General features: G+C 31.4%; 2 protein-coding genes across 4 annotated transcripts; both read left to right on the top strand.

Moving 5' to 3' along the window:
- Nucleotides 1–10,029: 10,029 nt before the first annotated feature.
- On the top strand, nt 10,030–16,115 carry LOC105343084 (uncharacterized). 3 transcript variants are annotated; one of them, XM_066069494.1, is made up of 8 exons: nt 10,030–10,048; nt 12,274–12,372; nt 12,510–12,555; nt 13,065–13,115; nt 13,217–13,300; nt 13,783–13,957; nt 14,194–14,289; nt 14,376–16,115. In XM_066069494.1, exons 3-8 carry the CDS (start codon nt 12,519–12,521, stop codon nt 14,581–14,583), a joined length of 651 nt encoding a protein of 216 aa, XP_065925566.1. In that variant the 5' UTR covers nt 10,030–10,048; nt 12,274–12,372; nt 12,510–12,518; the 3' UTR covers nt 14,584–16,115. The 3 variants fall into 3 exon arrangements, with proteins under 3 accessions (XP_065925566.1, XP_065925565.1, XP_011448567.3); XM_011450265.4 differs by lacking the exon at nt 10,030–10,048 and having other exon boundaries at nt 11,830–12,372; XM_066069493.1 differs by lacking the exons at nt 10,030–10,048; nt 13,217–13,300 and having other exon boundaries at nt 11,812–12,372.
- Nucleotides 16,116–16,588: 473 nt separating this feature from the next.
- LOC109617080 (uncharacterized) lies at nt 16,589–19,449 on the top strand. The gene is made up of 8 exons (XM_034472366.2): nt 16,589–17,015; nt 17,114–17,147; nt 17,235–17,288; nt 17,386–17,421; nt 17,535–17,618; nt 17,864–18,038; nt 18,242–18,331; nt 18,481–19,449. Exons 1-8 carry the CDS (start codon nt 16,725–16,727, stop codon nt 18,701–18,703), a joined length of 987 nt encoding a protein of 328 aa, XP_034328257.2. The 5' UTR covers nt 16,589–16,724; the 3' UTR covers nt 18,704–19,449.
- Nucleotides 19,450–23,762: the final 4,313 nt, after the last annotated feature.

Here is a 23,762-nt window from a genome sequence, read left to right as displayed (position 1 = left end):
TTGGGTTATTTATAAAATTCAAAATTTCCAAATAATGTGGGTAGATGTGTTTATAAAAATAGTACTTTGGATTTTTCCAAATGCCTATAAATAGCTGGGGTTTACCCTTTTGCTGTCCAGTTTTTCTACAAATAAATTCCATAGACAGGGATAGTTTTCCTCATTTGATCTGAAGATTTCTGACTGTGTGGATTTTAACCATGCATCCAGTAAGTGTTGTTTATGCATTGATTAAGTGGGTTTTTTATTACTTATTATTTTTAAAGAAAAATCCATGGTAGAATAATTTCAAAACATAACAACGAATGGAATTAGTATTAAGTAATATTTAATACCAAGTTTACAATCCGTCAAAAGTTTCATTTACAAACCTTGGTTTTTTCTTCCACCAATTGCTTTGAAAAGAATCAGTTTTAAAAGTACAGTAATGCACATATTAGTGAAGTCCAATGTGTCTGGGTAATTAGGTTAGTAGTACACGAGGTTGTATGCGGAGCTCGACCCTGTCAATGAAATTTTTCAAATGGTTGCTACAGGTTAGGGTGTTTTTCATGTGAAAATATTTTCTTCAACAGAACATCTCTCTGCCTTTCCAGTTTGTTGGATTCAGTTTTTTGCAAAGCAAAGACCATATAATATTTAATGTCCAAATGAAATGGATCAAAACTGGTAAGAAAAAATACACCAAATTATATAAGTCGGTAAAGTGAATTGTAACTTTCGAATTATCCACAAGTGTACCAGGCACTCTTTTGGTTTTGATTTATTCAATTCAATAAGATTTTAACTAGACTCAATTAATGTACTAGATTGATAAATGCATTTTACTAACAAAATATAAGAATAAAATTGTGCATTACAATTTGTAATTACCTGTCAAATTCTGTTTTGATACAATGATTAAGAAGTATATTAGTCTATAAATTATTATTATTTGAAGTTCAGTTAAGGTTCATACATTCATACATGTATTGATATTATATATTTCAAAAAAATAAATATGAGTTGTAAGATAAAATGATATGTATATTTTTTCCTTTCCTATGCATAGTGGCCATTTTGAATAAAGAATGCTGGAAAAAAAAAACGAAAGACAGTTTTTAAAAAATAGTAATAAAATAGGTTTATTTATATAGAATTAGAAATCATATCTTAAAACTATTACTTACAATAATGATTGGATTGATTGATTTAAAGAAATTAATTAATGATGATTATTTTACTAACAATGTTAGAATAAATTTAAAGAATTTGTACTATAAAATATTCTTTTCTTTGTAGATGAAGAACAATTCCTGGCTCTTCCTTCTTCAGTAACCACCAAATAGTATGTATCTGAAACGTGTAAAATCAAAAGACATGTGTTTTAAAAGATTTTTCATTAATATTTATTAAAAATATTCCTGTGCATTTCAATTATGGAAAATGTTTCAGCTTTTTTTTTTTAAATATTTTGTTGCTGTTGATCATTGTACACTATACCTGACCATTTTATACATTTATAAATTAAAGATATTCATAACCATGATAAAATGTTTCAATTTTAAGGAAGGATAACTCTAGCTGTGTTGGCAAATGTGTCTAAGCTCTCTGAGATCTGTTAATTTTCAAATTTCCAGTGCGTTGAGACTGATCACCTTACACCTACGTGATATACTTGACCCCGTTTTGCAAACATTTCTAAACTAATAATAAAGGTATTGTAGATATGTTTATGTGTCTCAAGTACCCAGGTAGACAACGGGGTCCCCAGGCCATTGCTAATGACACTATCAAAAACTAGGACCAACACAGAGTTCCCGGAATCCGTCTAGTTCGTGGAAATTGTCCAACGACATCTGTCAATCTGCTTTGATTGATTTTCTCAGCCCCCACCCTTCGGAGGCAACATTTAAGGGCATTGTTTATGGTCGCATGTTTTACCAATACTGTCCATGTTTTCAAATAAAGTGCAAAAATCTTTCCGGATGAAAAATGAATGTTGACCTTACCTTAGAGTTCAATAGTATTCGCAATTTTTCACAATATTATATGGCATGGTTAGTTTTCCTTTAACATACCTCACATGTGTATTGACAGACATGAGGTCTACTTCATGTGCATAAATGCATTTTTCTGAAAATGCATGACCTATAATTACACTATATTTAATCTATTTGCGTCGATGCAATCACAAATTTAGATATTTTGAAACATAACCTCAAGGCCGATATCGAAATCGGTCGTCCTTGCACACATTTAAAGAAATTTTCCAGTGACATGCCGGCGAAAAATTTATATATAGCTCTCTGTCTAACAAAATGGCGCTAAATCTTGCGTGTCTGTATAGCGACTGAATTTTATGACTGTCAGTTCTAATTTTCATTATTCAGTGCAAGTGCAAGTTCGGAGTTCATTTGTAGTTTTTTAGTTTCACTCGTTTTTCTTCTGCAAAATGGATCACGAGTCCCAGAGTTTAAAACCAGCATTTGTGACTGACCACTGCATTCGGGAAAACTGTCCCAATTGTGTTCACCTGCAGAGAAGATACTGTGTTTATTTATGTGCAATGTGTGCAGTATTTGCATTTATTAATATGGTCGCCCTGATTTATATCCTAGGACAACAGAACGCAAACGCTGAGTCGGACATTTTGAACCAATTGCATGTTTTGCAGGCACGTATCGAGAACCTTGAAGCTATCAACAATCGAGGGTTGTCGGTGGCGACCGAATTGCATGATGATGTAAGTTACTATTTAAAGCGCGTCTTTTACCTTCCGTCTCAATATCTACTTATGAATTGTCAAAAAATATGTGAAGCATGAAGATAATTTTATTTTTCTACAACTTATTGTTTATTTTTATTTATTAATAAAATGGTTCCCATAAAAATATTGACATGCAATTTATATTAGAAAGATATACTAGGTTTTACTGGATACATCTCTGATGACTTTGTTATCGTTATCTTTATTAATAGATAAGTTGTGTTTAGTTGAAGACTATAGAAAATTTATCATGATTATGGAATGGCAATTCTATGTCAATGAATATGATACTTATCACGTTAATTTGATATACCAAACGTACATGTGTTATGTATCACAATAAAGTTTCTGGTTAACTGGGTTTTTTAACAATGATATTTCTAAAAGTACAAAACTTTTGAAACTAAAACATCTTTAGTTTTTTTAAATAAAAAATGAACATTCTCGGCCTCTATCTCCCTCTTTATCTATAGTAATTTTCCTCTTTATAAAAGCATGTTTCATTGTCTTATGTTCTCTGTTTATTCTAGTCACAATACTGTGTTATTTATCTATGTTTTATGTATGCAGGATTGTTTCTTTGATTAACAGTATTGTGGATTTTTTGTAGTTTACATTGTGGCATCTTTATGTTGTATTTTGTACTTTGTCATTTATTTTATTATTTAAGAAATGACCATTCTTATTACTTAATCAATGTCTAGAATTGCATTGTGTCAAACGGAGCACCACCATGTCACTTAACCATAAAGTACATTTATTCTTTTCAGTCAGTGGATTTGCCAGCAAAGGAAGGCAATGATTTTCCCTTATCTGAATTTTTGAAAGAGAGAAGAGTAAAACGAAGGGTTTTTAAGAAAGGACCTAAAGGAAAAAGAAGACACAAACCAAAGGTATTATCTTTTCTTGGGGAAGACACATGTATATTTTTTTCAAAATGAACAAAAATTACTTACTGATCTACAGATGATCAAGATTGCTCAATTATCACGTCTTCTAAATGTAAGAAAATCAGTATCCCGACGAAATGGTATATCATATTAAACAATGAATTCTGTAAAAAATAGAGAGGCATTTCGAAATTAAATTGATAACAAAATGAATAAACTTGACAAATATTAATTAAAAGTTACCTTCATGGCATCATTTTTGCAATACATGTCATTTCAATTCTCGATTTAACTTTATCACAAATGTGCACAAGAAATAAAATACTGCTTTACGACATTTCATCTGTTGAACAACAAAATGTGATCTGTTCAATTTTTGACCAATAGAAATAATCTAGGAACTATCGAAATAACAATGACAAGAATTGATTAATTTTGTTAGCTGAAATAATTAAGGAATTGTAAAACCATATAAAACTGAATGGCCACTATTTGTATTTTATCTGTTGATGTTATATTCTTTTAAAATTAGTTTTTGCAATACATACAATACATATCAATCTAAAGGATTTTATCAAACCTAATGTATTCCACATTTTTATGTTGATATTTACATTTAATTCAATTGGTTGGAAATTTCAACCAATTGAAATAAACTTCCTGGTTTAGTTTAGCCTACCATATAAGCTGGGGCAAATATTTAAATTTAACCCCTGACTGCTGTATGGGACACTGGGGTCATGCTCATTTATCTATCACCGTGTCGTACTGACTCTATCAAGGTCAGCTACCCTATTAACCGTTAAAAAATTTAGGTCATCATTTTGGGTCGGGTTTATTGTTGTTTGCTTTGACGCTTTGTCATCAAGACCAAATAGTTGCTGGATGCTCGTCCAAAGTTATTCATGACAGTAACTTTTATCTATCTTGAAATAGGTTGATAATTGATTTAAGTAGTTCAGGCTTATACTTCTTTGTCATTTTGGCTACAATACAAGTAGAAAAAGCATACATGTGCAACTGATCAGAACATATATTGATGTAAAACGTACCATTAAATGATTTAAAAAATACGTGTACAAAGTTTGGTTCATATAAAAGATAAGCAATGTTATTCCTCCGAGCGACGAGTAAACTGTTGGTTATTGTATTGAATAGATAGAACCTTTTAGAGGGATGGGTAGTCGTGGCCATCTCTTAGGCAATGTATAACTCCTTTACATGAAGAGCCCAGTGTGAAGATATTGGAAAACGTTTAAATTTTAAGCCCAAGATAATTTGAATTTTTCCTTTTCTAATTTTATAGTTTATGGACGAAACAATATATATAAATGAATGTGAAATAAGATGAAATGACGTTAAAAAATACAATTCTAAATGAAAAGATGCATATTTATAATTTTTTTAAGAACTCGCTCAGAAATGTTCAAATAGTTTATTATTCCAATATTCTTTAATAATATTTACACGATTACTAAATTCAAACGCCCATGTCTGCAAGGAAGCATTGTAATTCAATAAAAAAAGATTTTTTTTAAAAATAAGATGTTTGGAACAATTTTTTTATTGCTCTTCGAAATTCGATGCCCTGTGTTGTTGGATAATTTGCCATAAGGAAACGGTTTCTTCGCGTGCCAGCATTTGCCGGAATTCTCGTCCTAATTCATCTTCTCTATTATGCCTAACCCTCCTGTTTTTGCAAACACCGTCCTCTGCTCCGATGTCGTTTCCAGATCTCAAATTACAACATAATCAAATTGACTTCCTTTGGCAATGAAATGATGTATATTTTATTTTTATAGAGATCTTCAAAATAAAATTTAACTGATTTATGAAAAATGTATTTTAATTACAAATGCATATATGTTTTATAAGACGATTCTTGATAGCAATAAAACTAGAACAAATGGATTAACAGAGAGCAAAGTACTCGTCCAATTTCTTATTTTCTATCAATTATAAGTTCCATTTATTGGAAATAATATCAACAGCAACAAAAAGGTTTTTAAAGTCTTTATAATTTAAAGAAAATTTATGTTGTGACCTTACCCGTCACAAATCTAAGAACTATATACAGAGAACACGTGATCCTTTTCACTGTAACTTTGTTGTCAAAATAAAACTTAAAATATTGATATGAGGCAAGGATTTTTTAATCTGTTTTATATATTCTCATTATTTTTAAGATCGATGCGGTGCATATTGAAGGTACAGGGGGCGAAAGTTATCCCGCATTTCCCAGGGGTAAATATATATCATTAGTTATGAGATGAGAGGTGTTCTTTGTCATGTTAATTTATTGTTTAGAACGACGCTGATACTTTGAGCAATCATGATCTCTGTAAATGTTTACGTATTTTTGGACTGTCAAGCCATGCTCTTTTGATACATGCCTTATGCCCATTGATTTTTTGTGAAATAAGCTGAATGATATTTATTGTTTTGCATTTTATAGTAAGTTAGTGTCTCAAACATATGATTTTATTTGATAAGGTCAACGATTCGGGTGTAAAATGATAACAATTTATATCAAAATGGTGTGATTTACACTTTTTTTTGTATACACAGCCTACATTTCCATTTCATTTCTACATAGGAGATAGCTCGGGTGGGGACATTTTCTGATTTTTGACATTGTATTATTTACAATATATTCCAAAGGGAAAAGGGGCTGATAATCCAAGACTTCAAGAGACAATTTGAGTATTTTTAAATCTTCAGATTAAAAACTAATTTTACTCAGTGGAACTGGCAATAAAGATTAAAAAGTGATTAATATTACATAATGAATTTTATTAGAATCTCTAATCCTTAAAATTAGTGTTGTTGTATACATATCAATTCGGGAAAAACTTCCTTTTGCGATATCGCAGATGATAATTTTATTAATTTCCGGTAAACATAAAACGTATTAATGATATATGAACTTTCTATATTTTTAAGCCAACAATAATGATTACAATGTTAAAAACAGAAATGAAAACAAATAATTATTTTTAGAAAACTTTTCTCTAATAAGGTCAAAAACGAGTATCGCCAATAAACAAATATGTTAAACAGATGTTTAAACAGATAACAAATTAATGTTTGAATTTATTACAGTAAAATTGATTTTACACACTTAACGCTCCAAAGTTTTAAATTTTGAAAATTCAGCTAAAATAATTCAAGCATTCATTTGGTATTATGTCATGATTTCATATAAATGCTGCAGTTCATTGAAAACGTCCAAATGTCCCATTCACTGTTATAATTCATGATGTTTGCATCAAAAGGGCGAACAAAAAATGATGTGCTAGCAGTTGTTTCATAAATGAAAATAAGGTATGACAGAAATAAAACCTGCCAAATTCTTGCCACCAAGACGAAATGTATCTAAACAGGTATCCACTTGATTGGGCTTTATTAGGAGGGCTGCAAACTTAAGTGAAATCCTTCTTATTGTAGACTCTAGAAGCTACCCAGATTGAAGGAGAAATAGACAATGATGCGATAGCAAATAACCACTGGGCTTACGGTAAATGTAGTCCTATTTCCTTTTGTAGTTAACTGGGCTGCAGGTGGTGGGGTTTCAAGAGGAACATAGACCAAATGGTAATTCAACCCTTATCTTTGGTTACCTGTGGTTGCACAAGTTTTTCGTTTGTAGCAATGCATGGCTATTGGTTGGGAATGCAGCAGCCTTGTGTGTTAACTTTATTTAGGAATGATTTAGTAGAGATAAAGTGACTGTTAGTCACCATTATTTTTCTAGACTGCTGTGTTGTCCGTTTTGCATATGTCTGGGAGAGGTGGTTACCATGGAAACGGTAAATTCAGCATTTTATGTAACAAGTTTCTTTTTATATATATATTGTTTTATATATTAGCCTCTAGCATATTTGACAGTCTATAACCCTTCTTAGCTTTAAGTCCCCTAAATTTTTTTGCATGACATTTTGTGCATTTTTAAAACTAAATTTATTAGTACTTTTCTACCCTGTTGCTTTGCCTGGTTGTGGGGAAACCAATGTCATAACTTGTCAAAGTATAAACATAAATGTATTTCAAGCATTGTATATTCAATGTTTTAGTTTGTGGTTAATGCTTCTGGATCAGATAATTAGAAAGTTATGTAACTTCCTAAGCTTTACAAACGGTCATGTCTGGAAGAATGACACGTGACACGAAATCATACTTGATTGTGTGATGAGTCGTCACATATTTATCATTTTTTATTAAAACCAAATCAATAAACGATTCACAAGGTGCCACCTTAAGTATATTTTGTTTCTCTTGATATAAATTATAGATTCAAATTTCCCATTTAAAGCAATTTCATGATTTCTCAAAGTACCATGCTATTTGTTAATCGTTTGTTAATATACATTGATAGATATATTATTGTATTTAAACAACAATCTTCATTTACAGAAACTCTTTCAGGAACATTTCACAAATGGCAGTACGCAGATTGGTTTTTTAAAATCAATGCGGATGGTAAACATTTTAAACTGCACTTCGGGAACGGTACACTAGAGGTGATGCAACCAGGGTTGTACCTTTTGTATTCTCAGGTTAGTATCACTGCCCAGACACAGACACTGAAATTTCAGCAAAATAAATAGTCAAAATATATGAAAGAACTCTTCAATCCAAACTATCTTTCAACAAGAAAATTTGCAAAATAAACACTAAGTTTTGTGGGGGGTAGGGGTGTTACCCTTCGTTGTTTTGCTTTTGTATTGTTTTTATCAATATCGAAGAACTTTTTTCTTCACTTTTAATTTTAGTAAAGTATCTTTCTAAAACAATGAAAAGCATAAACGTGCTGTGACAAATGCACTTTAACCTTTACATTTTAGATAACTTTAAAAGGAAATGGGACACAGGGATACCACGTTATGAGGAATGACAAGGATCCAATCTTAGCATGCTATTCGAACAACATGATGCTGCATGAGGAGGACAAGACTTCTTGTTTTACAATGGGCATGTTTAAACTCGACAAAAAGGACACCATCTCTGTCAAACACATTTCTACATCGGGGGTTCGAGCCGTTTTTACTTCCAATGCTTCTTTTTTTGGTCTTGTGAGGCTAGGAAGGTTCAATAAGAGAGGTGTTGTCTTGGCTGTTTAACGTGAAAAATAAGGAACATTTATATTTTGATTGCAAGATATACTTTTTACGAATAAAATGCAACTGCAAATATTGGCATAAACTAAGTTGCATTTTAAAACATTTCATTTTTCATTTGTGAAAATGTTGAAAAAGCTTCATACTTTAAATCTACCTCAGTCATTCAATTGTAAATAAATTACATAATCTTTTATTTCACATCAAGATTGTAAATAGTGTTATATATCAAATGTTTGTTATTGTTTTTGCTTTATATGAAATAAATAACGGATTAAAAAGGGTGTTGCAATGACTTTAGCAGAAAAAACTGATTGGAAAGCTGGTCATCACGAGAAACCCTCCACAAGTGTTACAAGTTTTATGAAGTAAATAATCTATTGATGAAATCTAACAAAAGATTGAGATTTGAACTCTTTTCCTTCCTTTAATTATTACTAGTATAAAGATGTGGTCTTGAAAGAGCGTGAGGAAGAGATTCTGTTTGCTGATATCGAAATTGAATAAAATTATAAACAAAAGGATTTTAATTGCGTGGTCATAAATTGATTTGAGTAGTTTCAATTAAACATAGTGTAAAATTATCATTGTCTATAAGGGCCCCGCTCTGCGGGCGCCCTATAGTGATCAGACTGGCTGTCGGGCCGTCCATCTGTCCGTCCGAGAATGCTTGTCCGGAGCATATCTTCTGTTCCTTTGGCCCAATCTGACTCATACTTCATTCACAGAAAGCCTTTGGGTAAGAGGTGTGCAGCGATCTTGAACCATGTTTCTTAGTCCAAGGTTAAGGTCATAGCAGAATAATAAATAAAAACCTTGTCCGTACCATATATTCTCTCCCCTTGATTCAATCTAGCTCAGATTTCACTATGGTCAGATAGAAAGAATAATCTTACCGTGACCAGGCTACGCTTAGGTCACAGTAAGAATTCGTCCCATATACCTGCAGTGTAGCAGCCGCGAAGCGGATCAGCTTCGCGACGATTTTAAGTCTGTTAAAAATAATCTGCAGGGGAAAAACAAATTTTTATACATTACAAACCCTTTTGAACATGCATATGTAGTTAAGTTCACAAAATATCTATTTAATGAGACGTACCAAGACATTTTATAAAGATACACGTTTGAATTTGCCTGCCATTTCGTCGGAAATCGCACTCGGAATATCTCGGATATTATTATTAACATGGCGACCATAAACAGCGAATTTTCAAACGTGATGTTAAAAGTGGCAGTGATTTCGTTGCAAAAACAGTCAATGTGGTAATATGGGATTATAAAAGAGCAACATTGTAGGTATTTAAGACCAATCATATGAAAATTTAGGCGAGATACAGCGCGATATAATTTTTTTATTTGCTACAAAGCGAGTATATGGGACGAATTCTATCGTTAAACCGGGTCCGTAGGACATCTGTCATTTTAACGATAGAACATTCTATCTAATGGTCAGATAGTGTGCAGTGATCTTGACTGATGTTGTAAGTCAAGGGTCAAAGTAATATCGGACCATTTCCACTTCGTCCTATTTGGCTCATACTTAACATAAGCAGAGCTTTAAGAAATAACGGATGTAAAGTGAACTTGAAGCAATTTTTCAAGATCAAATGTGAAATTAATAGCAGATTTATATAGAAAATTCTTGTTCGTAGCATATCTTCTCGTCCTTTGCTCGAATCTGGCTCATACATCACCTAAATGATACCTTTGATCAAAGCGTATGCAGTGACCTTAATTATTTTGTAGATCAAGTGTCAAGATCATATTAGATCAAACAAGAATCCTGTTTTAAGAACATATATAAACTCTCCATTTGGTCGTTTATGGCTAATTCTTTACTTAAACAGAGCCTTTTGGTTTATTGCGTGCAGTGACCTTGAACAAAGTCAATGTGAATGTCAAAGCAGATCTCTTTATAATCACTTTTAGACAATGGAATATTTACCATTTGGTAAATAAGTTCAGATTAAGCAAAAATGCTTTAATGTAAAGGGTAATGAGATTGAATTTAAAGTTCTATGCAGCTGGAAAATTTCGAAGTTATAGGTCAAGGTCAAAGCAAAATTCTCTGAAATTCTTTTTATCCTATTGTCTACAATTTAAGCAGGGCCCTTTGAGATGGTCACCATCTCAATGTCGTCTAGTCATATCTAAATTTTCGAAGAAGTTGATGGATAAACCCGCTTATAGGCATAACTAGGGATTAGATTAAAAATGTGTATATATACGGAAGTTTCTTTATCTCAAAAATGGTTACTAACCTACCAACGAAAAAACGCCCTTGTTTTGTGCAATCGCTTATCAAACCAAACTAAAAAAAGATGAAAAAGTGCCTGTTAATGAAAATGAGATAAAAAGGATTTTAATAAATATATGATAAACATGAATGTAGGCCATTCTCCTTGAACTTATTTTTTAAGTGCCTCTGCCCGTCTAACTTCAAGGCCAGTGTGTACTAAAATCATTAGTGTACTCAAGACATTAAAAATGTTAAATGCTGTATAAATGCATATGCTCAAAACTGATGATATATATTAAGGAGAGAAAAGTTATACTTGCACTTGCATTTTGTTTACAGAGCAATGACCGTGTAAGTGCTATAGAATTTCATTCGCTTTCAATTTGATAACACCTTTCAATGTTTATTTTGTTTTCTTTCTGTGTTCTTGGATACAATGATCAAAAGTTGTTTTGATTATGCGTTCTTTACATTAATCATTCACATTTTATCTTTTTATTATGGATTTGTTTTTTAAAGTTAAAATGTCACGTTTTGTAAAATAATTTAAATTATGATATATATATATATATATATATATATATATATATATATATATATATATATATATATATATATATATATATATATATATATATATGTGTGTGTGTGTGTGTGTGTGTGTGTGTGTGTGTGTGTGTGTGTGTGTGTGTGGTTTATATGTGTCATCTTGGGATAAACAACTAATTTCAGGTATCTCTATCTGCTTCGTTTGCCATTAAAACAAAGTTTTCGATGAGAAAACTAATGAGTTTTAATTATCAAATTTGTAATCAGTAAAGGACCCTTTTTTTCAAACCATGAAAACATTTAAGTTTGATAGATAAATATTACATTTGCTAAAGCTAAGCGGTCCAAAATAGCCTTTTGTAATTCAGAGCAGTTTGTTATTTAATAGTCACATGGGTTTATAAATCTGACTTTTTTGCAATGTCATGTTGATGGCTATTTTTATGAAAATCATTTGACACCAATGATACTTAAGAAGAGGGCGGAGAAAAGGGCGGTCTTCATTATCTCGATATTGGCAAACTTTCTCCAAAATAAACAGTCATTTTTGACACTTGAAATGTGAATAAATTCAGGCGTTTTCCATTAGACCCAGATATGGAGTGCATGTTCTCACAAAAAAAGACAAGCTCTTGTGATCAAGCATGTAGCCATGTGGGTTTGAGAAATGGTCTGGTACTCCTGTCCTTTGCAGTATGCATACTTTTCATTTGGAATATTTGTTTGCAGCTTAAGATCTCTTCCAATTCCGTCTCAGTAAATGGATGCATCAGTATAAATGAGGCAAAGAAAAATGCATTTAAAAATTCTGAACCCAAGAATTTAGAGGTATATATTTTTATAATTCAAATTAAGAACTCTTAGTAAATTGTGTGTTGTTGGTACTCAAGAAATCTATTTTAAATTAGGTTGATGTTCCTGATATTTCCGGATAATATTCCTGTTATGTTTAACTTTTTTTTCAGGATAAGTTCATGCAAAATCTATCCAGAAAGCGCCGCAGTAGAAGACGTAAGTAGTACATAAATATCATATAACCTTGGTAATCATACATGATACACGCTTGCAAAACAGCATAATTTCCCCAATGTATCCTATACTCTACTCTGTCTCCATTTCCTTGTAAATCTCTTAAATTAAAATCATTTCCTCAAAGTGCAGGATATTTATTAAACAACTGTGCGCATACTTGTTTAATTGAAAGACTTGAGAATCTGAATCTGAATAATTCACATCTTAAGTATTTGTTGTTGCCTGGTTTATTTTCAGCCGCACCAGTAACCGGAATTGTTTATTTTTTTTTTTAAGTTTTATTTTTATTTTCAGATATTTGTGCATTAAGGGATACTACAATCATACATTTAAATGGGCTATTTAGTCATTTTCTTATCAAAACAACTTTGTCTAAAACAATATAGAGGAAAAACCCAAATTTCAGTAATTTCTATATTAAATACAAACCATTTCACAACAAAGAAAATTAATTTTTCCTTTTCTTTTGTTTGAAAAAAAACCCACAGAATTACGGAATCGAGTGACGGATCTTGAGGTAAAAGTAAGGTCCCTGGAAGGTAATTTTCACATAATTCTGCGATTTTTTTCTATTAATTTTAATAAACCATAATACATTATGAAGATAAGCCATGTGAAAACTATTTATTTTTGTACATAGCTGCTGTGATGAAGAAAATTGTACATTTAAGAATGAACGAAGAAATGAACGACACGGTTTTGTACAGTAGAGTGGATAACATTGGTAAGAAAAGGCGCGAATGCATGGGGGTTTTCTTAGGGTGTGGACTGCTCCACTTTCACCCTTAACTCCACCACCTTTATAAAAATTTAGAGTTTCCCACACCATTAATCTTTTGACAAGCAAACATCTCTGCGAAAAATTTTCCCAGATCGAAAATCTTGATCCTTATATGGGGAGGAGGGATAAAGGCCGCAACGACAGGAATGAGGGATTTGTCTTCTCAATATATCTCATACGTACTTATTCACTTATTGTAGTCGTATGAGCCTTCCATAAGAACCGGGTTATTCTGGAAAGGGTGTACAATGGTTTTTCTCTTCGTTTATTCTGACAATTCCATAAAATGCAAAGGAGACCCGAAACCTTACCCTATCTATTCATGCATTGTTAATACAACAGTTAGAGAAAGACAGGATATAGTGGAGATATCCGCCATATCTATAATAGTAAAAGAGAATACGCCCGTATTTTATTTATTCAAGGGCATTGCCCAGGAAACTCACCAAAGCCATGCTTGAGATGGGACACTCCTAATGAGTTCCCGCATATGTTCGATTACGTCAAAGATGGTTACAATAAACCAGTAGCCATTAAAGTTCTGTCTCCTGGAATCTACACCGTGTATGCACAGCTTGCAATCAGTGGACCCGACACAAGGTATATTGAAGGTTGGCTTTTATCAATTCATGTAGGATTCTTAAATTATAGTATCACAAATTAGTTTTTACAAAAAATCAACGTTAAATATTTATATAGTTTATGCAGTGTATTCGACTTATAAATGCAGTCGTCTTTGCGTGATTAAATTGGAAAAATGCATCAAAGTGGAAATTATATTGGGTTTAGAAAAAAAAAATTAAAAAAAATTCCATCCCATTCTATGCCTTTTTTAGCACAAGGTTCGATCCTATCGTCGGCTTTGAAATATTTCTCATCAGAGGACCAGGCAAATTCACTTTGACGAAAGGACTTACTACCCAAGATCAGAGGTAAATTTACGTTACTTTGATGTCTATACATTATATGCTTCGATGTTGTTAATAAATAACATTTAATCAAACATTGATTTTGATAGAGGTCGGAGATATCATAACACAGAACACAGACAAGTGGACACCGTTTTCGTTATGGGAACATTCAAGTTCTTCTGCGATGACATGGTATATGTTAGTCTGCTCGATTCTACAAATTTATCGTACAGAAGCGACGCTTCCTATTTTGGAATGATTCAAGGCAACCCAGCAAGTGCTCTTATTGAAGGAAACCACGCATGTGACCCATAATTGGGACATAATTGGGAAGCTTATAGAAACTTTTTTGTGATTCTTGCCCATTTGGTTTATTTTTTAAGATGGCAGAGTCGATAGGATTTCAAGTCACATTTTCTTAAGATAAATTTGGTTATTTATCTTTGGTTCATGTATAGATAAAAAAAGAGCGTTTAGAATGGTGCATTAGAATGTTATATAGAGTAAATTCATTACATGCGTATTTGAAAAGAACCAATAACCTACGCATCATTAAAATTGGTTCAGTTAATTTGTAGTTTTACGGTTGGTGTTTTCCTTTTTATGTATATATCAAAGGCCAGTTAAATATATCAATTTTTGTTTAGATTTTGACTTTATATTTTTTTTATTTTTAGCGTTGCATCGTTTGATTGCGAAAATCAAACTCTTTTTATCATATTAGCTTTAGACTGAAAATGGCAAAACATTACATTTTTATTTGTTTACCACTTTTGTGTGGGATTTTACATTGGTATAGTGTTCATGATTTTGTTTATATAGGATTTGTTAAGTACAGATATTTTTTAAAATGAATTATGAGACAACTAAATGCCAATGCATGCAACAAAAATTCTGAATCCTTCTTATCTGTTTGTTTGTATATGCAACATTCAGGTTATACCATTTTTATATGTATGTCTTTGATTGTTTGTATATATATATATATATATATATATATATATATATATATATATATATATATATATATAAAAACTAAGTTGAAAATGAATTATGTGACATCTTAATACCATGCATGTAACTAAAACTCTAAATCCTTCTTATCGTTTTGTTTGTATATTCAACGTTTTATCATTTTTTTATTCATGTGTTTGATTATTTGTTTTTAGATATATAATTTTTTATCGAGCAATATTTGAAAAATTTATTCATATATTACTTTTGAAACATATCTTATTTCCATCATTATAATGCTATGTATATTGATTACATGACTTAACAAGAAAGTTTTTAATAATTTCAGGATTACCAGTATATTCAGTTTACTATGTAACGTCTATGCAAAATCATCGGATATGAGAATAATTTACTAGAATGTTACATTTTATTTATTTTGTTTTACTCTGCATGATGCAAAAAGAGAAATCAGATTTCTGAATGAGTTTAAAATCTCTTGTAAATCCATCGTCTTCAGCAACGGTCCGGAGTTCGCATATCTGTCTCCTGTGTGAGAGAAGATTGTACATATCGACAGTGGTTTGCGTCAATGTTAGCACATAAAATGAAAAAAACACGTCTGTTTAACGAGCTTGAATAGAGAAAACAACATCGCAAAACATGGGAAATCGTTATGATTTCAAGTTATTGTGTTTATATTTTTAAAAAAAAACCATCAATGATCTTTCATTTTCATAACTCATTTCAAATTTTGTATTTTGTTTTTTTGTTTGTTTGTAGAAATTACTTTTTAGAGATTATTTGAGGTAATTGTATAATTTTTTGATAATTGAGATGTCAATTTGTTTTTTTTATCTGTCTTTGTTAATAAATGTTATGTAAATACTGTACACAGATATTTCCAGTCATTGAATTAACCAACAGTTTAAAAGAAGAGTTTAATCAAAATGCATTAAATGTATCTTTTTCCCATATTACTTTTCTAATCAGGTACACCTCTCTAAAACTTTAAATCGATAACAAGTGTACTCGAGGTGAATTACTGTTTTGAAAGACTAGGATAGAGTTAGAGCTAGACGCCAAAAGACACACATGCGACTATAAGCTCGTCGTCCATGGTTGACAATAAAGAAATATAGTTTTACATTATAACATATCATTAGATATTAAATTTGATATGAAATACCAAATGAACATATTGATGGAAGAAATTCAACACGTTTTAACTTACATAAAAGGAATACAAGGTTTATCTACACATTTATAAAACAACATGTCCCGTTCATAGGTATCTTGTTCTTTTTATAGATTGTATGTGTAAACCACTTGATATACTCGACATAATAGCAATCTTATTTTAAAAGAGGGCGGACCCGAAAGGCGGGCTTAAGAAAATTTACCCGCACTATTCCAAATAGAGTTAATTTTGCAAAGCATCTTATATGCAGCAAAATTTGTACTTTGATTTGGGGAAATCGTCGGGAAAATCCCAGTTCTAAATGGAGTGCAATTATTTACCGAAATCGGAAACCACGTGCATGTGTCTGCCGATTAAAGAAAGGTCATGCTGCGGTGATAATTCTAGCCATGGACCTCTTATCAAAATACTGTTATTTGTTGTCATAATTTTATCACTAGCTGTCACCTATTTGTTCATTCAAACTCATCAACTAAATGATGCGCTGCACAAGCTGCAAATGCAAGATGCATCGATGCAAAATGGTCAACATCATAATGTTCAAATTCAGGAACTCATTAAAACTTTGGAGCAAAGCACACCCGACATCTACGTAAGTAAAATATAAAGTTACAAACTTTTACTTTGTATTTGTATTAATTACGTTATTTAACATCAATAGTAACTTTAAAAATGTTATTGTGTTTGCAGATGAACTTTGAACAGAAAAGAGAAAAAAGAAACGGTAATATTTTTGTCAGTAATTCAGCATTTTTATTCTCTCTGCATGCCGACATTTCTTTTTCTGAAACATTTGCATTCTTTTTTTAAGGTCGATGGAGAAACGAAGTCAGGGAAGAAATCAGGATAATGAAAGAACATATTAGTAAGAAGTCTATTGTTTTTGTTGGAGGTGCATATATACGTCAAAAATTTAATCGTGCACTTTCTAATTTCTAATACAATTTTTTTTTACATTATAGGTAACATAGTTAACACCACTATCCCAAATTTGGAAGGTACTTGTTTATTTGCTTTTTTTGCTAGCATTGGTTTTTTTTTCTCTCTGCAACATGTTTACGATTAAGAACCAAATTTGCAAGAATATATGATATCTATATTTGTATTTAAGCTGGAATAATGAAGAAAGTGGTTCATTTGGGAATGTCTCGGGATATGACACAGGATATCCTGCATGCTCCGGTTAATAATATAGGTACGAGATACACATGCCTTAAATGCACATAATTTAATAACGATATCATTTTAATTTACAGATAAATCATATTTGTTGTTGGTTGCTTATAAAATGTAACGAAATTGAGATGTACCTGAAATAAGTGTTTATTCGATTGGTTTGAGCTAATGATTCTCTTTATTTTGTCAATAATACATATCTGATCTAACTTTTGCATGGTGTCATTTGGTAACCAATGTGTGAAAGGTTTTTTTTCTTCAAAGACGTCTGTCGTGGTGGCAAACACTGTCTTCGATGGAGTAATCCCGAATCCACTTATTCACGTACGTTTGATTACCCAAGAGACAATGCGTATGACATGCCTGTTGCTATCAAAGTTCGCAGTCCTGGGATCTATTTTGTTTATGCACAAGTCGCCGTCAATGGACCACAGCAAGGGTACATATAAATACCGTATACATTTAAAAATGATATTTTTGTTAAGAGGCCTTCGGAGACTAAAATCAAAAATAAGGGATGTGGATCGAAACATGAAATTTACAAGTATCCATGGGTTGAAAGTAAATATAGAAATATCATTGTCATGTTTTAATTCATTATGACCAACCTAGATTCTCAATGTTATTTAAATTATGAACCAGATACGAACCATCAGTCGGCTTTGAGGCAGTTCTGGTCCGTGGTACTGTAAATAAGACCTTGACAAAGAGTTACATTACACAGGATGATAGGTTTGTACAATGATGTGACACTGTAACTACTAGTATGTTATAATATATCAATCCAGCAGGCTGACTATGACGATTTCAAAACTCATATCAATAGAAGTGCATGATTTTTGGCGGGATTCCACAAACACATTCATTTTGGCTTTTTCCAGGGGACAGGTGTATCATGGTGCAGGTCACGGAGAGCATCCTTTTGATACAATAAATCTGATGGGGACATTCAAGCTTTTGTGTGACGACTACATAGTAATCAGGCCTATTGGGGACCCGAAATTGGTGTACACAAACACCGAGGCCTCCTATTTTGGTGTGGTCCAGATAAATCCAGCGCGCTCATTGTTGCATGGTGACTATAGCTGTAACCCCCAAGAATAATAACTCTTGCAAGTACTTCAAACTAAATTCAGACAGATATCAGTTGTTTCCCTTTAACGTTGGAATGAACCAATCATATTTTTGTTCCTTAATTTCAGATATGTCAACTAAAGATAAATTTTGTAATTTCCTTGATCCATATCTTGTTGACATTTTGTAAATAGATTTTAAATATTCGTATTCTTAGTGGTACTGGCAGTTCAATGCACAAAGATTATATAAACTACCGTGATATGTATATAGATGTATCATGAAGTTGGTATAGGCTGTAACAGGTGTCACCAACGCCTGATATGTTAACTCTTTGAATTTTATTCCATGTAATTCTGAATTATCGAGTTTTAGGTGGTGGGAAAGGATACTGGTCGATCTGAGGTTCGTAATTTATTAATCTTTGATTAGATTATTTTGATATCAAAATGTAAATATGTAATGGTGTCGTTACGTAAATACATATATATTTTATCAAAGCGTCTTTCTGTATATAACATCAATAATTGTGCACGTTGTTGTGTAAATTATTGGTGGCTGGTATGGAAACGGGTTAGAGATTGTATATTTATATAGAATTTGTGTATAACTGTGTATTATAATTATAATCTTTGTGTATTATAATTATTACAAGTATGGCATCCTGTTTCATGAATGTGATTTACAAAACATTATGCATATATTACTGTTAATAATTCTCTTGCCTTTTATATATTATCTGTTGAGTTTCCTGTTGAATAAATATTGTTTCTATGTTTTGTGTTGTTTTATCTTAATCGAGGAAGGATATGATAATAATTTTAACTCAAACGATTAATAACGCATAATATAAGATATTTTGTTCAGTGTTTGAACTAGTTTTTCATAATTTGAAAGATTGGTACTATTATTAGTGAAGATACTGGGTATATATATTTTGTTTATTTGTGTTTTTATCAGTTCATTATTTTATTCCTGTTTTAAATAAAATCTGAATACCTGAATGGTCCGATTTCACTTGGATCCTTCCGTATTTTCATGCGATGCTTTCCCCTAACTCGTAATTTTTCCCCCTTTTAATTTTTTTTTTGCTTTTCTGTCCATGTCTCTAATGGGTTCAGTTTTATTCTTCCATTTGTTCATATGCAAATAAAAGATTTTTTTCTATCTATAATATTCTAATTAAACAGCTGTGAAATTACAAATTAAAAACAATTTTATTTAAAGTGATTTATATAAAATGAACAGTTGATTTACTTACATGCATAAATTTTACATTGAGTACAATCAACCTTCTTGTCAAATTTAAAAGAAACAAGCATAAAAGATAAATCTTTTTCTTGAAATTCAGAGAATTTGCAATCAAACATAAAAAGAATCAACGTTCTGTTTTTTTACCCTTGAAAATTAAAGTCTTTGTTTTCATGGTCTGCATAAGCTGCAGGCCTGTAGCTCCCGGTCTGAAAAAAAAAACTAGGAATGATTGATACATTCTATACAAATATTCGATTCCCCAAAAGTCCTTAGAAACTAAGTATTTTACTATCGATACATATGGTCACTTTTCTTACTACTGATAATTTTTAAACACTATCACCAGTCCTGTGAAGTGAGGAAGTGTAGTTTGTTCACATGTAAGATTGGTGACTCTCGGTCTGCAAGTAAATTCATACCTCATTTTCCGATGTCGATCAGCGTGTTTAAGAAAAAGTATGGGGCAAGTAAAGGACAGCCCTAGTATTTTTATTATCAGCAAAAAAATGATAGATGTTCTAATAATTTGAAAAAATAAATTGTGTGAAAATGAGGTTTACTTAATCAATCAAAAACTAGCGCAATTTCTTAATTGTGCGCCGTGAATTGCAACTTTAAAAAAACACGTAAGGAATTGTAGCACCCAGGTCGTCCATCTGCATCTTACGTTTGTCTTACATTGTAGGAAAAAATATGTAATATCAGTTAAATTTGTCTTCGAACACTCTACCATCACACCACCAGCTCCAAAACATGCTTACATTAAGAATTGAAATAAAACCATTTTCACATGCAATTTCAACTGTAATGGTTAAATGATAATGATCATTATTACCAATTATTAGTTATTCCTAGATTTACAGTAACAAATCTACCTTGCAATTCACCTTCCAACATAGATTACTAGTTGTATACATTGACGGCCTTCTGTGGATTTTCATTGGACATTGGGGTGTGTGTTTCCCTTTTTAAAATGATGGGATCTGAGAGGGGAACTTGGAGTGTTGATCTGCAGTCGTGCTGACTAAGGACGACTTTGATTTTGACTACAAGCTTTTTCATTGTTATAACGAAAAACGTCCTTAAGGATAAATAAACCTCCGTAAAGAGTTTTAAAATTTCGTTTTTCTCTGGTCTTTAAGCTTTATGGCTAGCAACTAGCTTACATTGTGACTTTCAAAAAAAGATTGCTAAAATTGAAATATCTAATCCTTTGACTACAACTATAAAAATATTTTCAAAATGTCAGCGAAAAAAAATATAACCCTTGTCCTCTAGTTTTTAATAATAGCAATACATTTTGTTTACAAGTATATATATATATATATATATATATATATATATATATATATATATATATATATATATATATATATATATATATATATATATATATATATATGCATCTTTGTCAAAGTGGGTTACTATCCCTATATTTTTTCTACAAAATTGCGGGGATATTTTAGCTAAGAAATAAATTAAATCAACTATAGATGAATTTCATAATTTTCCCCAAAAAAAGTTAGACAATTATCTATCATTTTTTTCTTCTTCTGACAACATCCTTAGAAACTTGCGTATAAACTATAAATATTTTAGACCTTCAAAAATCGTTTGGCACTATAAATGACTTGTATATATAATTTGTTATTGTTTCTTTACTTCACTAATTCTGTTTGGGTGGTACATCAGGGTAAACTTTTAAAGGCACTTGGACACGATTTGAGATCAAAAAATTTTATTTCTATTTTTTATGTATAAAATGGTTTACTGGTGCATTTTAAATGATTGACCCAAATATTGAATGTTAAAGTCGAGTTAAAAGCGAGATACAGAGGTAAGAATTGACTGTTATGCAAACAAAGCTCGAGTCTTATAGTTGTTTACAAAAAATGTAATGTAGAGAATTTCCATTTCTTAGACAAAATGACATGTAAAACGCAATTTAAACTACACTGTAATTCAATATCTTCATAAATACTATTATCAACAAAAGAAAGATACATTTGATTGAAACGTACACCAATACAACAAATGTAAAAAAAAAAAAACAGTATTCGAGCTTTGTTTACAAAATAAAGAATTATGAACTCTGTGTCTTGCTTATAACTTGATATTTGACTCGTTTCAAATCGTTTCCAAGTCCCTTTAACTTTGAAAAAAAATTAAAGCTGAACCTGATCCATGTTTTCACATGCTGGAGGAAGTGTCTTAAGGTAACTCACTCCTCACGTTTTGATTTCATTCCGCAGATGATCATTATATTTTGAATGAATCTGATTTTATGTATTTAATCATCACAGAAAGATAATTATTTCCTAATTACACAACATTCATAGAGAAAATTCATTTGAATCCATGTTTCTTTGAATTTAAGAAACAAAAAACGTTTTGGGAAACAATTTTTTTTTTTTGGCCGAAGGTTATTTAGACGAAAATGACAGAAACAATTTTATGAATTTTAATATACTTCATTATACTTTATTTATTATTCACATTTTTAACATTTGATAGTTTTGCAACATATTCTATAGGTTCTTTGTGACAGGCACAAAATTAAATCTCCAGTGAGTGATAGACGTTTAGCATAAAATCAGGCAAATATATAAAAATTGTCTGAATTTTTTAAGCCAAATTTTGCGAGAATATTACCTTTGAAGCCCGATATAATTTGACACCCATGTTTTATTATGTCGAAATGAGTATATATCTATGCAAACTAGATTAATCTTTTGATATTCAAAACGTGTTTATTTAAAATTAAATTATAAATATTATAGAGATAAAAAATTTTAAGTGCAAAAAGGTCACACAAATATTATGCAGCTTCGTACAATTTTTTTTTCATAATCAGTATATGATATGAGAAGGCAGTCGTATTCAGTGTGACCATTGTGCATAATGAAAAACAATATTTGAAGAAATAAGTTCGCTCAATCAAAGAAAAAACCCAACAACAAATCCTAATCAGGCTGAAATAGCATTTTAGGTCAAATTCAATGGGCCAGAACTCTTGGGGATGAATACTAACCCTCCATTATTTTTGTATTATTTAAGTATGTTGTCTGCAAATTTAATTGATATAATTCTTAAGAAATTCTTGATACAACAACATTGACGAGTGGGATACATCAAGTATGTTTGGGCACGTTTCTTTTGATGGTCATATCTGGGTTATTACTGGTCTTATTTTCACCAAACTTGTGCCATTTGATGACCACATATATTAACTTCTAATAAATAAAATAACTTATTCATTCATACTTTACTAGACTTGCCAGATGATGCATTTTGTCGAACGGATGGAACTGACAGGCTTAGATACTGAATAGGAGCCATACACCCAATAAGATGCAATTGCCGCAGGAAATGTTCGAATTTTTCGTGAAGGTTACAATTTATATAGAGCATTCATAACGGAGTGGCTTCTTCTAAATACGAGGGTTATCCCAAAATTGCGTGGACAAGTAACAATATTCAGTTTATCGAATTAATTTGAAGATGAAACTTTGGCCACAGCCTCGGAGTATAAAGCTAGCATCAGATGCGGAGATTGGTCTCCATGATTATTTGCTATAGGGCAGGTTTAAAGTAACAGTTCAAAGAGCTTGTTTCATATTAAAGAAGCAGTCAACAATAACCATTCATTGATAATGTAACAATGGGTATCTTCCCAATTCAAGAGTTCCTTATCCGCTCTACATTAATTTTATGTAGAGCGGAGCGGATCAAACACCCTCGACTTGGGAAGATGAACAATGGGTAACATAAATGAGGCTTAATATGCAACTGGTCTAGATTTGCCGCATTTACATTACCATCATAATATTAATTT

Source organism: Magallana gigas, chromosome 8 (genome assembly GCF_963853765.1).
Source record: "Magallana gigas chromosome 8, xbMagGiga1.1, whole genome shotgun sequence".
Lineage (NCBI taxonomy): Eukaryota > Metazoa > Mollusca > Bivalvia > Ostreida > Ostreidae > Magallana > Magallana gigas.
Note: the sequence above shows the minus strand (reverse complement) of the source record. Positions and strands in the feature narration are given on the sequence as shown.

Excerpts from the sequence above, each read along its gene's own strand:
- LOC105343084 (XM_011450265.4), top strand. The coding sequence starts at position 12,142 with ATGGAGTGCATGTTCTCACAAAAAAAGACAAGCTCTTGTGATCAAGCA. Across the intron at positions 12,373-12,509 it reads CTGAACCCAAGAATTTAGAG|GATAAGTTCATGCAAAATCT; the intron begins GTATATATTTTT and ends CTTTTTTTTCAG. Across the intron at positions 13,958-14,193 it reads ATCAGTGGACCCGACACAAG|CACAAGGTTCGATCCTATCG; the intron begins GTATATTGAAGG and ends TGCCTTTTTTAG.
- LOC109617080 (XM_034472366.2), top strand. The coding sequence starts at position 16,725 with ATGGAGTGCAATTATTTACCGAAATCGGAAACCACGTGCATGTGTCTG. Across the intron at positions 17,289-17,385 it reads GATAATGAAAGAACATATTA|GTAACATAGTTAACACCACT; the intron begins GTAAGAAGTCTA and ends TTTACATTATAG. Across the intron at positions 17,619-17,863 it reads TGCTCCGGTTAATAATATAG|ACGTCTGTCGTGGTGGCAAA; the intron begins GTACGAGATACA and ends TTTTCTTCAAAG.